Below are 16,374 nucleotides of genomic sequence, written 5' to 3'. Positions count from 1 at the left end.
CGATCTCACTGCTTACAGATGTAGTCGTGTTTTACGTGCCGGGGCATAAACCGCGTCCAGGTATGGACGGTGACAAAGCAGAGAGTCAGAACCCCGTCCTGTGTTTGAGATAATGACTTTTTCCTGCCAAGGCGCTGCATGATACAAATCAAACGCAGCCCAGCTGGGAGAGAGAAAGCATGGGACAGAGCGAGCGAGCGAGGGAGAGGAATGAGGGAGTGTTGTGTTTGGATGCGAGGGAATCGTGCCGCGTGCGCTCTCTGAGGAATCTGCAGTTGGAAAGATAATAAAGGGATTAGCTGGGTTTTCTGAAGCATTTGGTTTAAAATCAAAACGTCTCATCGGTTTCCTCTGTGCAAATAGCTAAAATTCCAAAATGTATTTGTATATGGCACAAGGGCAGAGAATGCTACATGCTTTCATTCATTTTCTTATCCTGACTAAGTCACAGGAAGGCAGTCTAAAGTCATGTACTACACACTACAGGATTTAGGCTACTTAGTCATCTAGTATTGTATACATTTTCTAAGGACAATATCGCTACTCGAATGGAGCATTTTTAGTTAATGCAAGTATTGTGTTTTACATCTGAGGGAAATCGTGTTTTAAATGACAATAGAACAGTATAACGTACAGTATGAGCAGTTCTTAGAAAATAAGTTTACCCAAGTATGCTATATGCACACTTCTTTTAAACTTAAATGTAATAAAGCATATGCTTTCAACCTATTTTAATGTATTGAACAGAAGTATACTGACTAATAATCACATAAAAGCCAAAAGTATACCTGGCCTACTTGCACTCAATCTTTTGATGGAGATATACTTAAAAGTATAATGAAGTATTCTAAATATACTAGGCTTGTTTACTCGGATTGACTAGTAACAATATAGTAAATAAAATATATATAATATATATAAATAATAAACTATAAATATGATGTTAGGTTCAATTAAAGAAAATTTAAACTTGCAGTAAAAAACGGCAAAAGGATATATACTAAGAGCACTTCAAAGTGTACTTTTATAAATTAAACAAGTTTTACACTAGTAAACATGTAGTTTACTTGTATCATGGCAGTACAAATAAAAAACTGTTGTAAACTAATGCCGTGCTCAAAGTTCACTACTGATAAACTTAAAGCATATTTAAAAAACACATTTTTAGAAACTAAAAATTGGGCCAATTCAAGCATTGATATTAGTATACATACATGAACTACACCATAAAAGTACTCAAGTATTGCATGAATATACTTAATGAAATGAATTTGAAGTATACTTATATTTGGTAAGGGTAGTATCCAGTCTATGGAATAATACTGCCACATAATTTACATCATTCAAACTTAAAAATGCATCACACCTATAAACAAATTGCCTTTCTTCTTTCAAAAAACATTTTTTTCATCCCGAAAAGGAAACATTAAGAAATGTTTGGTTCTTGTCCAGGGTACCGAACTGACAGAGGATGGAGGGAAATTTTTTAACAAAACTTAAAGAGAGTTTACATAGTGAGACAACTTCACAATATCCAGCGATAGCATCCAGCCATTTAGTACAATACACTGGTTTGTTTCTATTTTAGCATCTGGTTAGCATCGTCGGGAATAAAATGAGGGGTTGTTTGTGGAGGAAAGTTGTGACATCAAGGCTGGTCTTGCCACATACTTTGGGCAATGTTTCCAAAGAAAGAGACCCCAACACCAGAGCTGTTCAGTATGTGTCAGTAAACGAATAAGAGACAGAGATTGTGTCGTCCATCTCTCAGTAAACAATTAATAATGACACGACATTTGACCAACGAGTAGTCCATAATCTCACAAAATTAAAGGGATAGTTCAACCACAAATTTTAATTCTGTCATCATTTACTCACCCGCATTTTTTGGTGAACTATCCCTTTAAGAAACTAAGTATACAACACCCATAAAGCATACAACGAAATCCACTCATGAATAAATAAATATTCGTATTAATAACATTAAAGGAACTACTTCAGTTAACAAAGATAAATGTGCTCATAGTGACATTCTCTACATAATAGCGTGCAGCTGTCTCCTATTGGCACGGCTCAACAGATTATTTTGATATTAAAAGGTATCCGGGGATTTGTAAGAACAGGCCGGCTTCTAAACAAGCTGTTTAAGTATCATTGAAATAAAAAGCTTTTTGGACAGGCTCTTGTGTATGGATATATCAGCCGAGAAATCAAACATTCACTTATTGAGCAAGAGAGGGGAATTTCACTGACCATCTCCTCCGTGGCTCCGTTCTTACAGACTACTGCATTTTTCCAAGTGTTTAGTTTGGATAAAGAGCCAGTTCGCTTAATTCTTGTGGGACGGCTAAACATTTAAACCTCACATTTAAAGGGATCAAGTGGATGCATTGTTTGGCTATGTTTAACAGATGTGTACGTTTTTTATAGATCTCGGTTGTTTCTTTTTTTTAGGACAGAGAGAGACTGAGAGGGAGAGACAGAAAAAGATCAGAAAGAAAATAAACACGGCTTCACCCTATACAAATTGTGGACTAATTGTGTATTTGGACTTGCTCATTGGTGAGGTTGGAGTTCTTTTTCCATTTGGGTTGAAAATGTTAGAAAAAGAATTTTGACAGTGATTAGAGTGTTGACTTGTGGAATTTGAGAGTTTTACCTGGATGACTTGGGTTTCGCCAAAACACTATTTATACAGCTAGACTACAGGTCCAATTAAATAACTAAACCCATCAGTGGAAAGTTAGCTGAGCTTTTAGTTGAAATCAAAATATCTTATGCCATGTGATACGGTTGTGAAAAAAAGTGAGGGGGAAAAAGACAAGGTGGGCCCTTGAAAGCTATTACAAAACTGATGCTTGGAGGGAGTTATAAAAATTCTGTCATCATTTATTCTTCCTTATGTCATTCAAAACCGGTATATGATGCTTTCTGGCGTGAAACACATAAGAACATATTTTGTGAAAATTGTGGTTCTGTGTCTGGAAGTCAATGGGGCAACTGTATGTCTTTTATGTTTTGCAGAAGATAGAACGTCATACATATTTGAAATGAGGGTGAGCAAAAAAAGAAAGAACATTTTTGGGTGAACTATCCATTCAAAGTCAGGAGCAATTTAGTCCAAAATGCTATATATTCAGTACCTTTTAAAGGTAGTTTTATTTTTCTGCCCTCACTGCAGTTAAATCTGACTCTCCAAACTTATACAAAAACCCAACTATTGACATTTTGCACCTCAGAAAGCAGGATTATGACATAAACTGTGGACACTTACCATGCACTTGTTAGGTTTCTCCCCTGAGTGCACTCTCATGTGAATTAGTAACTTGTAGCGGGCGTTGAAAGGTTTGTACCGTCGGACACATCCGGCCCAAAAGCAGGTGAAGTCCTCACCCTTTCGCTGGTCGATATGGACCTTCTCTATATGCCTAACCAGTTCCTCCTGCTGTTCGTACGCCGCACTGCAGTCGATCCAGCGGCATATCTGCTTATCGCTAAACACTCCGCTGGCATCCTCCCTGTCGCCTACCTGCAGTTCTACCAGGCCTGTGGGTTTAGGTTGTGCCAGGAGGCCTGAGGGTGGAGACTGCTGGCTTTGAAGATGCAGTAGAGCTCCTGGGCCGGAGCCCATGTACTGGTGCAGGTGGTAGGGAGGGGGCATGGGTGGCCGTGGGGGGCCAGTCTGGTGGTGGTGAGGATGCCCACTGCGGTGGTGGCTGTGCTGGTGGTTTCCACGGCTCGTCAGATGGTGATATTGATGCTGAAAGAGCTCCTCCTCACTTGGAGAGAACTCATCCACAGGTTCCTGTTTCAGCGAAGCCCTACCGGCAGCGTTTCCACGCTGACAGCCCTCCAGCAGATTACCGGGCTGTATGAGAAGTCCCAGCCCGTCACAGCTGCCCATGCCAGCTTGCATGGATCCTAACTCCTCGCACTGCTCCACTGAAGAAACTGAGGAGGTGGACGACGAAGAGGACAGGGGTAGGAGGCAGCTGGAGGGTGACGGAAGCTGACAGTTGTCCTGTGGGCTGGGAGTAGGGAGAGGCTTGTGGGGCGTCGCCGAGATGGGCCGGGAGAAAGCGGCCGTGGTTGGCGACGATGAATTGGTGTGCGGCCCGTTTGCGCAGGCCGTCGTTGACATCTGGGGGGAGCAGATGTTGCCAGCGATATCGATTCCCTCCGAGGCTGCGATGGCAGCTGACTGGGAGGCCACGGAAAGGCAGCGCCTCTTCAGTCCACCTGCACTCGGCCGTGCTGAGTGACGCGAAGTCGGGGACAAAGACAGCGGGGAGGAGCCATCTTCATTATTAAATGGATACACAGTCACCGCCATCGCTGACAACGACAGAGCCGTTGCTAAGCTACCGCTGCCAGGACGGTCCGATTCCCTGCGAACCGCGCACATCCCTCCAGAGAAGTCCACCAATCCCCGTTTGTATCCCATGGAGCCCTCCTGTTTGATGGGGTACGAGTGCAATGCCCGGCACCCATTCAAGCCTCCGGACAGACAGGACGAGCTGAGATCCGTCTGAAAGCCGGCAGACCTGTGGGACACAGAGACACACCCAGAGGAATATGAGCAGCATTTAGGCAGAACGGAGCAGGAAGAATATGAACGCTATTAGCAGCCCGGTCTGTTGAAAGATAAAGGCCAGGTCTTCTCAATGCTCTGCCAACTCTTCCTTCCCACCTATTTCACTTTCATACACCACGAAAACAGACAAGCTCTGTGCTCCAGCCCTGGCAAACATGCAGTTGAACATCTCTATTACATGGCCAACATTTGAAAGCACATCGAATGAAGATTCATTTTTCAAGACTCTTATTAGTTTATGGTATTTGCTTTTGTAGTGATCTGGAATAGGCAGCATTTTATGAGCCCCACTATTACAGGAAACACTCATTGGATGGATTTCATAACTGCGGTGTGCTAAAACACCAGTTAGATCCACCGCAAATGCTCCCATGAATAAATAATGCAGGAAATTTGGCCTGAACTATAGTTATGAATGGGTATTTAAAAATAAGACCAAAGAGAGATGAATACAGGCGGGCTGTCATGCTCCGCGTCTGACAGGCTTTGATGACACAATAGAGGTTAACCCAAGCCTACATGTGGGCTAAATAGAAGTCACCTGGTTTGGTCGTATAATGGCGGGCCTCTAAATGCTCTGTGTTTACAATACTGCCCATTATAGTGGGAATCTTTGCCCCCCTTAATGGGCGAGAGGTCATATTTCCCAGTGCGTCGCTGTGATCTTCCACATAATAATTCCTGTCAGTTTGCTCATTACGGATTTTTGTCCAAAGCTCCTGAATGATGTGAGAAGGCCCCTCTGTCTCTATGCCTATGCCTATGAAGGATTTGTCTATGTCCCCTATTCACTCGATGTGCCCGGTGCGGGAAACCGCTAATGCTAGCTTACTGACTGAATTGAAGCGTCAACTTTGTTATGAGTCGCTCCTTTCAGGCTCGCCACTTCCTGTTTGGCTGGAGCAGTGACATTTAGCGACAGAGTTGGAAGCATTGGATAGCGTATTGGGGTGAAAGCACACTGGAAAGCATCCCGCGCTAAAACCATGGGTTTACACTGCACTATGTCTACATAGAAGAAAACTGAATCCGATGGCAGCCACTTTTCTAAGCGGTTAAAACCGTGAAGGGTGCCATGCAGCAATATCAGTCCTGCTGTGTTTGCTCCTTACAGAACAAATTAGATCTATGTAATAACCTAAATATTAAAATGTTACGAAATTATCTAGTTTACAATATAACACTTCAGAGACCAACCTAATAACTGTACAAATACTTTGAGAGCAATGACTATGCTACTAGGGAAGTTTAACAATACTTTCAGCTCACAATTCGATACGATACTGGGTTCACGATTATAACTGTATCACAATTTTTCTCCACAAATAGGGCAACATTTTTGTGTTTTGAAAAGAGGGTTTAATGGATGTCTATCTTTTGATCAATTACATTTATGTATTTGGCAGACGATTGTATCGAAAGCATGAATTCAGGGTAGACATTTCTATCAGTATGTGATCCCTGGGATTATAACACCCATAAGCTTTGCACTGCTAACCCACTGAGCTACAAGCAAACATAAATCACTCACATTAAAAGAAACAACATGTTGATCATGTAAAAATGAAAATGGCAGGTCTTAAAAGGCCTATTCGACTGAGATGTGCTGGGAAGTCTTACCTGCCATCTCGATGAGGGCTTTCCTGCAGGTGAAGGTTCTGTGTGGCCGCTTCACAGTGGTTACTGTGGTGGTACTGGGCACCAGACTGAACCGGCAGGTTTTGTCCACAGCACAGTGACGTTCCATCATCTGTCAAGTCTGAAGCGCTCTCCTTCTCGGAACAGAACGAGACACATCCTCCATTCACTGCAACAAGTTAAAGATACGGTAGATATATTATTAGCAATTTAATTTTTTTATATTTATAATCCTTTAGCATGAAAAATATTGCAATTTAATACAGATATAATTAAAAGAAAAAAATCATAAAAATGCCTCAAATCTGTTTAATTTAGACAAGTTTGTGAAATTAATACTTGTGGTGGTTGTCTAATAGAGCTCCGTCACGTGACCTATTCTGTTTACACCGCCATCCTGGCAGGCAAGGACAGCCGGGAGCAAAAATGAAAAGAATGGCGCCAGCATGAGTTTAAAGGCAACAGAGTTCAATGTGCACTTTAATTCAAAAGACATAGACCTGTGCTTTGCAAAACGTAATAGATTAAACTCAACAGATCCCTATAATGCCCCGGGGTGCTTTTAACATGTACAGAAACATATACATTTCCTGACCTGCATAATCCTAATATCTTCAACTACCTCATCAATTTTAATCGTCCTACTCCGGAGACTCTTTAAAAGCTTGAGTGGTAAAAATTGACGTGAATTTTGTAATGGATATTCAACTTGGGAGTCTGCCGGCTTTAACCTGCATTGTCGTCATTGTAAGGGCAAGTCAACTGTGCTGTTAGCAACCTTAATCGACCTTAGCTGTCCTTGTTTGTAGGTAGCTATATTTACATTTAGGTATTTGGCAGACGCCAAAGCGACTTAGATAGCATTATCCTATACATTTTACATAGGTATCTGCAATCCCCTGGTATCGAACCCACAACCTTGCGTTGTTAGTGCTCTTACCACTGAGAGCAGCTATATCAATGATCTTGCAGGTTAAACATTCCCAAAAACTAAATGACCTTCCATTGAAACCATGGGTGGTGGTCAGACACGATGGGGTTGTGTTAGGAGCCCACTGCGAATGCACAGCTAGACTAGGCGAGTGCTGCTCTCATATGTCTTGTTTAGGATTTGTCAGCATAAAGACAGAGAGGAAGAGATAAAGTTGGCGGCGCCGGTGACATGTGTTGGTTAGCACGTTTTATTGCAGTTAACCATTTAATCGTCTATCGGGGTTTCAGGATCCTTAGTTATATGATAAAATTGGCCCTATAGTTTCCCCCCTTGCTCTGGCATCCTGGCGCACAGCAGCTATCCACAATGTTAAAGTAGTACGATTTGTAAAGTCTAGGCATGGTTTCAAATTATTGTTTGACCACTGTCAGTATCAATGCTACAGCCGCTCTAGCACTCTCCTGAATGCCTGCCAAGATAGCGGAGTTCAGATTGCGTGACGTCAACCTAAGGAGCTCTATAGATTGCCAGCCAAAGCAAAGTTTTATATCAACTCTTTGTAAGTGCACTCACACATGTTGACAAAACCTAATTTTAGCAAAACCAAGTAGCATGTTACTAACAATGCCAAGGTCATGGGTTCAAACACATCGAGAATTGAAAAATGTAAACCTAATTGAACTTTAAATCGCTTTGGATGAAACTGTCTGCCACATGTAAATATTTTCAATTAAATTAACAGTCTCTCTCTTCCTGGAAAATGGAGAAAAATTATTGAGGACTCATACTGCACTCACTTTGCATAATAAAATACATTTCAAGAACATGAACGTCCATCCCTGTAATGTTGCCTTTAGGGAGTGAAATGAGTCAGTTTATCTGCTGTGTCATTGCACAAAGAGAACTCAAACTAAGTAATAAGCAAATGTCATCAAAATAAACAAGAGTACAGATCAAAATAAAAAGGTTACGTAGTATTTGGAAATAGAAAGCCGACACTGTTTTTGACTCCAGTGTGGGTGACCACATCTTTTTTGAAGTCTTCCTAAATCAATTTCAGAAATCTAATTTGCACACAATGACGATGTTAATAATGTAACACTCAATGATCAAAACCAGTGTCTAAACATTTGGATACACCCAAGCAAAAACAAAAGAGGTAAGGTAAATCAAAGAGACATTGTTTGAATAAGACATAAACAGAATAAGAAGGTGACAAGTAATTGCTTTAAAGCAAAAAGAGCAAAGGAAACAAAGGAAGAAGTGTTGAGAAGTAAGGAGAAATTGGTGGAGTAAATCATAAGTCACGCAGGCCTTGTAAAACATATGCTGGATTCACTCAACTCTATAAACAGAAGAAACAAGCTTTTTCTAATCCATTCTAGATTTCACAAAACAATAATAGTTGTTTATTAAATCTTGGATCCTTTTTTCTTGGCTTAGTGATTCCACATTTGGACTGTCAAACTGTGTTTGCGTATAACATCACTGCACGCTGACCGAAAGCCAAGGATTTCTTGCTTCATCTTGAGAGGATTGAGAGATTTGTCAATGATGTTGGGATATTTTGTTTTACACAAATACGAACTCGTGTTCATTTAAGTACATGCTATGCTCGTGTCCCCTTGTCAAATTATTAATACGCTACTACGCCGATGGAAATTTGAAACTGTTTGGTTCCTGTATGCAAAACAGATGATGTGTTTTACAAAAAGCTGTTTAAATGCCAAGTCAAGACAAGGTAAACTATACTGTTGAATAGAGGTGCACAGAAAACACAGCCAGAAGCCACAGGAATGCTCGGCACAAATCTGTTCGACAGATTCTCAAAATTGCCCAATATCTGGGTCACGATTCTTTGAATTCTAGTCTCAAGTGGCAGTTTCTGAAAGTGCTTGTGATGTTAGCCCCTTTAGCCCTAAAAACAACGAATTCAAGGAACCCGAAGACTGCCCTTTTTCGAAATAAGAGATGAACACTTTGTACTGTTGATTCAATTCAAAACATCATTGAAAGCACAACCTTGGGCAATAAAGAAATTTGCACATCCAACCTGCAAAGGACGAGGCAAATGGCAAAGAATCAGAAAGCTTCACACTCCATATGTCTCTCTTAAGGTATTATTGTCCAACTCCAAGCGCTTCCAACTTACATCATTTGGGATCCTTTTTGTATACTGAAAGAACTATGGGGAGGTTTAGGATACAAAGCTTTGTAACATTACAGAATTAGTCTCAGCAAGGCTGAAAAAGTGAATCTCATCCACATTTGGGAACTTGGAAAGAACTATAGATGTGATTTATATTGAATAGGCCACGGTAATTCAGTGCTGGGCATTGCATTGTACGCTGCTTTTTGTGAGAAGGTGAATGTTTGTAAAAGATCCAGTTTTAAAAGCTATGAAGAAAAAAGACAATGAAAAACAAGCTCTATTGTTGAGACAACTGTGAAACAAGGAACATGTATACCTCTCCAGACCTGCACTTTGTATGTTCAGAAATTTTAAATATATTATTTTCATATTTCATATCAGGAAATTATTACAAGGAAGAAAACCACAGTCAGAAAGAAACAACAAGCCAAATTCAAACCGGTGTCTTCCACATGAGCACGGCATATGTCTTGCCCAAGACTGTTTTTCCCAACAAAATGAAAAAAGACAATTTTCTATTGAAGTATAATTTAAAATGGCCGTTTCTCAATTCTAAGAACGCAAAGAACGGACTTCTCGTGTTCTCGTGGAGATTGGTCTTGCGAGGCATCCTCGGAAGAACGAACTTGGATGGGCACGCCGCAGTGACTTCTGGGACTTCAAGCGGGTTCCGTATGCATGCAAGGCTGCATTCGATGCATCCTTGATAGCGGGAAAACATCCAGGTACTTTCACGCGTTCTCTGCTCTTGAGTACTGGAACCGGACTTTGACGGTTATCGATGACGTAGAGCGAGAACAGGAGGACACAAGACCGCTCAAGAATGCATATTGAGAAACGGCCAATGTAATATCAAACATATTTTTACACCACCAATAAATGACTAAATATGTTACAATGCACTCTTTGTCACTTTGGGTAAAAGTACCTGCCAAACGCAAAAATGTAACTGATTTATAATTGACGAAAGAAGATAATAAAATCTTTTTTACATGTTTAATAAAGTATAGCACGTCACAAAAAACACAGATGTCACTACCTGAACTTCTAGTTCAACAATCTATAAGTAGCCATAATACCACTGTACAAAGGAAGTTTTATAAAAACCTTCAAAAGAGCTTTATTCCAAACTTTCACAGCTGCATCTCACACAGAGAAATCAAAACGAGGAGGGTGATTCCAACCCACTGGCTCTCATCAGTACCTGGAAAGCAGACAGAATACAAAAAGCGTTCTTCTTTGTCCAAGAGGATTTTCACACCTCTGATCCAGGACCAAATGAAAGAGAAAGTAAAGGAGGGAGCAGGTTTGTAAGCATTCAGGAACCATTAGGAATGACAATTCTGGGTGTGAAATCACTGTTGCGCCTGTTGATGCCAGTTGTACCTGAGGGCAGAGCAGAGCTCAGTGAGGAAGACCAGCCTGATGTTCTGGCTTCATTCACAAAAACACAAGAGATTGAAACCAAAAACAGAACTAAAGGGGGATTTTTTTTATTAAATTCTTGTTTGATATGCAAACGAAGCTTGGTTAGGATACAAATCCTACATATACATTTAAATCTGACAAAGATTGTCTCACCAGTTAATAATACGACTGTACAAGTAAAAGAATATATACAATACATAGTACAATATATACTGTATATGACTTCATGCTAAAGTCACATAATTTAAGAGTAAGGAGCTGATCTATTGAATAATGTTTTATGGATTTTATATACTGTACATACAAATAAATGTCCATCTTTAAAAATGTTGTTTTCATGTTTTTACTGTGGGTTTTTTTAAGTTATCACAACCCAGCTGCAGTTTTATATCACTTGGAATGCACGGTAAAAATGTATATATTTTAAAACATATTTATATAACTTTTATAAAATGTATATTCAATGTTTCAATACTTCGAGTTTTAATAGTTTATATGTGACCCTTGACAACAAAACCAGTGTTATGGGTAAATTTTTCAAAATTGAGATTTTTACATCAACTGAAAGCTGAATAGTTAAGCTTTTGATTGATTGATATATGGGTTGTTAAGATGGGACAATATCTGGTGGATATACAAGAGTGTAAAACTCTGGAAGTAAAGGGTGCAAAAAATCTAAATATTGAGAAAATCGCCTTTGAAGTTGTTAATCCGAGGCACTGTAGCAGGCCATCCACTCACATTGAAGGGGATGTATTGTAAGCATCTACCCATACAGTAACTCCACCGCCGGACTCTGACTGCATCTGATCAGCAGATGGCTCCGCCATTATTACATGTAATTGCTGGTAATCTCAGGCGATTTTTTATTTCGGTGACACTTCATTTTCTACAATTCTCGCCTTCTGCCTTTCAAGTCACCTAAGTGTAGCATTAAGTGTTGGAGCGAGACCGAGCTTGTGCCAGCATTTAATGCGTTCAAGTCTTCAGATATGCTTGCAATGGAAAGCAGATGTCTGAGATGTGTGTTCTCAGGAATACTGTAGAACAAGAGTGAGCTTCAGGAAGGGGGGACAGGGAGCATGCGTCTGCGTGTGTGTCAGCGCATGTATGTGTGTATCAACTCTAATGCACGTCAAACGTGTGCGTCCGGCGAACAACAAGCTGCCAAAACCGCAAGACAGATGCGTATGGAAATCCGCTATGACATTTCTACTCGAGGCCCTTTTTGCACCATAAATCATAGCATCAGCACTTAAACAGTTAATAACTATCATTTCTTTTTGTTTCATCTCTTGCTGCTTTTTGAAAGTTCTCGATTAGTTCGCATCCCCCCCACTGGGTTAGTCAATGCCTGAGCAGTGGGTTTATACTGGATTCACTTGTGTTTCCCACTATGACTCAAGTGTCCTGCGCAGATGTTGCGTATTAGAGACAAGGGTCTTTTCCAAGGGTCTTTTCCATTAGATCTCATAACTTATGTCTATATTTGTCTCCGCAGTGCAGACCCGGAACTTATTTGTTTGCTTAGTAATGGAGGTTTGATTGAAAACCTGAGGGTACAACAAAATGAAAAATAACAAAGTCTGGGAAAAGGTTCACTTAGACAGGTGCACGGCCCGGTAAGAGCAGGGAAAAAACTTGATTAAATTATGAAGAACTGAAATGACTGCTGTACTTTCTGGGTTATTGGTACCACCAGACGTGCTGTTTTTTTCATGAGGATGAAATTGGTTTGTTATGGCAGTTTTTGTACGAGGACAAATCCTGGTTTGCGTTTCACTTCAATGGTAAAAAAGTGAAATGTAGAAAAGTTTATTTTACAGCCAATGTCAAAAGAATTTGACAAATTGAAATGTATGGTGACACCTGTTGGACTTAATGCAGTGTGTATAAAAAAATAATCCCAGCATTGCCAGCATGTTATTTTACAGCCAAATGTGTCAAATAATATGGGTTAATAAGATAAAGTAATAGGCCTACCTATACGACTGGTCATGGGATCTCAATATGACCACCATCATAAAGGGATAGTTAATACAAACTCTAAACTTGTCATTAAATAATCACATTCCAGTCATTTCAAACCTGTATGATCACAAAAGAAGATATTTTAAAGAATGTTTGTAACCAAACCACGGCATTGGTTTATACAAGAGAAGTGTCCTTACAAGACAATTGAATGGGTACCGATGTTGTTCTGTTAGGAACATTCTTCTTCTTTTGTGTTTTGCAGGAACATTTTATCTTTAAAATGACAAGAGTAAAATCACAGAATTTTCATTTTTGGGAGAACTATCCCTTTAACAGCTAAAAGTGCAAAATGATTCCTTTGTTCATCGTAGGGAAAAACTAGTTGGTTTGAACTGCTAAGATGAGTGAAGTGTTCAGTTATTTCTCCTGTATTCAAAAAAATTATGAATAAATAAGCTATACATCTCGAAACCATATCATAGCATTAAGTATCTGCATGCCGCAAAATTCACGCGTAATGCTCACAAATGAACAAAGCACTGTATCAACAGAAGAGCTCATCTGCTTTTTAACACTCCCAAAAAGTTGCTCTTGAGCTTTAACAGGGACAGATGCAGCTGATTTCGTCACTGCCTCGGCTCCTAAAACAGTCCGTAACTGACCGCAGACTACCGAACACAAACAAACAGCAAACAGTGCCTGCGCTACTCCTACGGCCCAGTGACTTAACCGCACGCTTGGACAGGGGAACCTTATAAATCAATGCTCACTGTGATTAAAGCATTACATCCTTTTTTCAGGACTTTAGAGGCACACAGGCCTAGCACATGTGCGCACACAAACACCTAGCAAAGGCACCAAAAATCGGGGTCATTCAATTGACTGACTGTGAGCACTGCCAATGACAGGGTTCTTGAAGTCCGTCCAGACATGATGGTCAGTGTTGTTCTTCTGTACCGTTATAGTAATTACTAGGTTCCTCTTGGGCATGCCACCACCTGCTGGTGATAATCCGTCACTGGAGGAGCCTGAGAGTCTGTCCTCTGTGGATTGACGTGGGTGGATTTGGACCACCATCGCTCTGGTTTCCAGTAAGCATCGGGTGAGGCTGGGTGGTGCTTCAGAACCTGGCGAAGCTGTGGCACTGGCTATTGCGCCAGGGATTGGGTCGATGACAACTTATGATGGATACACTATCATCTCAGATAAAAAAATTGATAATGGGCTGTTTTGACTTTGGTCATTCTAGCAACCAAACAACCATATGCAAATGCAAATCATATGCAAATGCATCGCAATGGACTAAAAAAGTTTCGGAACACCTTAGCAACCACGCAACCACCTTCTAGCAACCAACCGACATACCCTAACATTGTGGTGGTTAACTTTTTTAAACATGTTTAAAGGGATAGTTCACCACAAAAGAAAAATATTTATCATTGTTAAAAACGTTTGCTTTTCCATATTATTAAAGTCAACAGTGGTCAATGTTTCTTCAAAATAACTTCTGTAGTGTTTTACATTAGAAATAAAGTCATTCATATACAGGTTTGGAATGACATGAGGGTGAATAAACAACAAAAGACTTTTCATTTTTGAGTGAACTATCCCTTTAAAAATCTAGTTTTGAGAGCTTTGTGGACTTGTGAAACACAGCTTAAGAGTTCGAGCAATAAGCCTGTAGTGTTCAAGAAACCATCAGTGCCCCACTGTATGTCTATACGTGAATAAAGTGTAATAAATACAACAGGAATGTTGTTTTACAATGAACAGTAGTAAGAAATGTGTTCATAAACAGAGCTTTCGTTTTACAGTCTACGTCACAGGGTGAGGTTACGGGAAAGGATTTTACAACAGGCCTACTGAACTCTATAGACTGCCGAACACGGGGTGATTACAATGTAAAATGTGTCAGGAGTTCTGTAGCGCATTCCTGTGTCTTGTGCAGTAAAAATGTACAGCTTTAACTGTAAAGACTCGGGGTTCCTCATCCCGAACTGTCGTTGGGCGTTTACGGTCTCCGAGCGGCTCTTTTAGGCTGTGTAAAAACAAAAGAACTTTGAGACCAAGACTGTTGTATTGAAACTAGTGTGTGTTTGTGTGTGTGTGTGTGTGTGTGAGTGCATGCATTAGTGCATTTGTTCTCCATTCCACAGTTAGTGCTATGAAAAAAATGACAGCTTTCTTCTGGAAAAAGTTTTGCCTGTTTGCCCTCTAATGTCAAATGTAAATATTCTTGAATTCCCTGCGAAGCTTACTTGGAAATTAATTCCATTTGCAAAATATCCTTTTACATTAAATCAGGGTGTCAGGGTTGTGGCTTAATAATAAGGTTCTCAACTAATCCTTGTTAAGAAAACAAACCCTTCTAATTAAAAGTGAAATGCAGTCTTGTACGCTGTCCAATGTTCTAAGCGTAAATTCCTCTGTTGTACAAGTCAGCGCCAATATTTTCATTTGGAGCATTCCTAAGGAATGACAGCTAATGGTCAGCGAACAGCAAGAAACATTAAATAAATACGTGAGTGAATGAGCTTTACAATCAACCTTGTTAAGTTGATAATAAACAAAACAAATTAACAAAAATCACCAATCAAGCATCTTTACAACACCAGCTGCCCTGTGGCCAAAAACACTCTGTATTGGCCCACATTTATGAGCGTTCCCTTTTGGCTGCTTCCAACAATATCTTTACAAGCATGCCTTAATCTGTGAGAGAATTCAACAGAATACACATGGCAGGAAGTTCCACTCGAATGACAAAGGCCAAATTCAACCACAAAACATGACAGTCACCTCATAAGGCACAAGGCTGAGCATGATCCTATGACCATTTCACAACACTTTTATACTTCTAAAGCGGGGTTTAACATTATTTATGATTGATATAACTTTTGTAAATCCTTGTAGCTCAAATGAAGGAACACTGGGTTTGCAGCGCAAAGCTCATGGGTTCCAGTCATAGAACATACGTTGTGATAAAACGTACCTTGAATACACTGGAAGTCACTATGAAATAAATTGTCTGCTATGTAGATTTATAGTGTATGATCATTTCGATGTTCTATATAAGAATTGTTCAAAGTTAGTTTTTTGGTCCCTGCTAAGTGAACAGACATTTTAAAATTGTAATAATGTCAAAAAAATTGTGTTTATGGTTACATTTGTAAACCAATTTGTGATCTGCTAAATGATTAAATGTCATGTTTTATGAGACGTTATCTAAATCCATCTTTTTTTCTCCATGTCTTATTCCCAGGGACACCCAAGGCCAACAGACCCAGCTCCAGCCCACCGATGCTCATCCTTGCATTGCCTGGGACACCTAAGGCGCAGCTCCTGTTCACTTTTTGCCATAAATACATCTTTAGCATTCCAGAATTATGAAATGCACTATAGCAATAATTTTGAGTTTGACTACACGGATCCTCACACCAACTGGTAATAGCATGAAACCCATTTGGAGAGAACGGCATTGTTTCTGCTTGCTCGCAAGGATTAGCTTTTTGGCAAATTACAACTTAACCATGGGTGAAGGCCTTGCTATAAGAGACTACTTTTTTGCAGAAATGTTTCTGTATTTATAATTTAAGTCAATGCAAATTATTTGTTTAGTTTTTTTAAGATGAAAACTTTTCATTTATAACAATATCA

At 39.9% G+C, this 16,374-nt stretch overlaps 1 protein-coding gene across 2 annotated transcripts in view; it reads right to left on the bottom strand.

Annotated features, from left to right (window-relative positions):
* Nucleotides 1-16,374, bottom strand: part of glis1b (GLIS family zinc finger 1b) — a 70,055-nt gene that overhangs the window by 39,182 nt on the left and 14,499 nt on the right. For both annotated transcript variants that reach the window (XM_079467842.1, XM_079467843.1), the window contains exons 3-4: nucleotides 6,215-6,401; nucleotides 3,275-4,544 (exon numbers count right to left, since the gene is read on the bottom strand). In XM_079467842.1, the coding sequence (XP_079323968.1) occupies nucleotides 3,275-4,544; nucleotides 6,215-6,401 (1,457 nt within the window). The remainder of the gene's footprint in view (nucleotides 1-3,274; nucleotides 4,545-6,214; nucleotides 6,402-16,374) is intronic.

Source organism: Barbatula barbatula (assembly GCF_947034865.1).
Source record: "Barbatula barbatula genome assembly, chromosome: 11".
Taxonomy (NCBI): Eukaryota; Metazoa; Chordata; class Actinopteri; order Cypriniformes; family Nemacheilidae; genus Barbatula; species Barbatula barbatula.
Note: the sequence above shows the minus strand (reverse complement) of the source record. Positions and strands in the feature narration are given on the sequence as shown.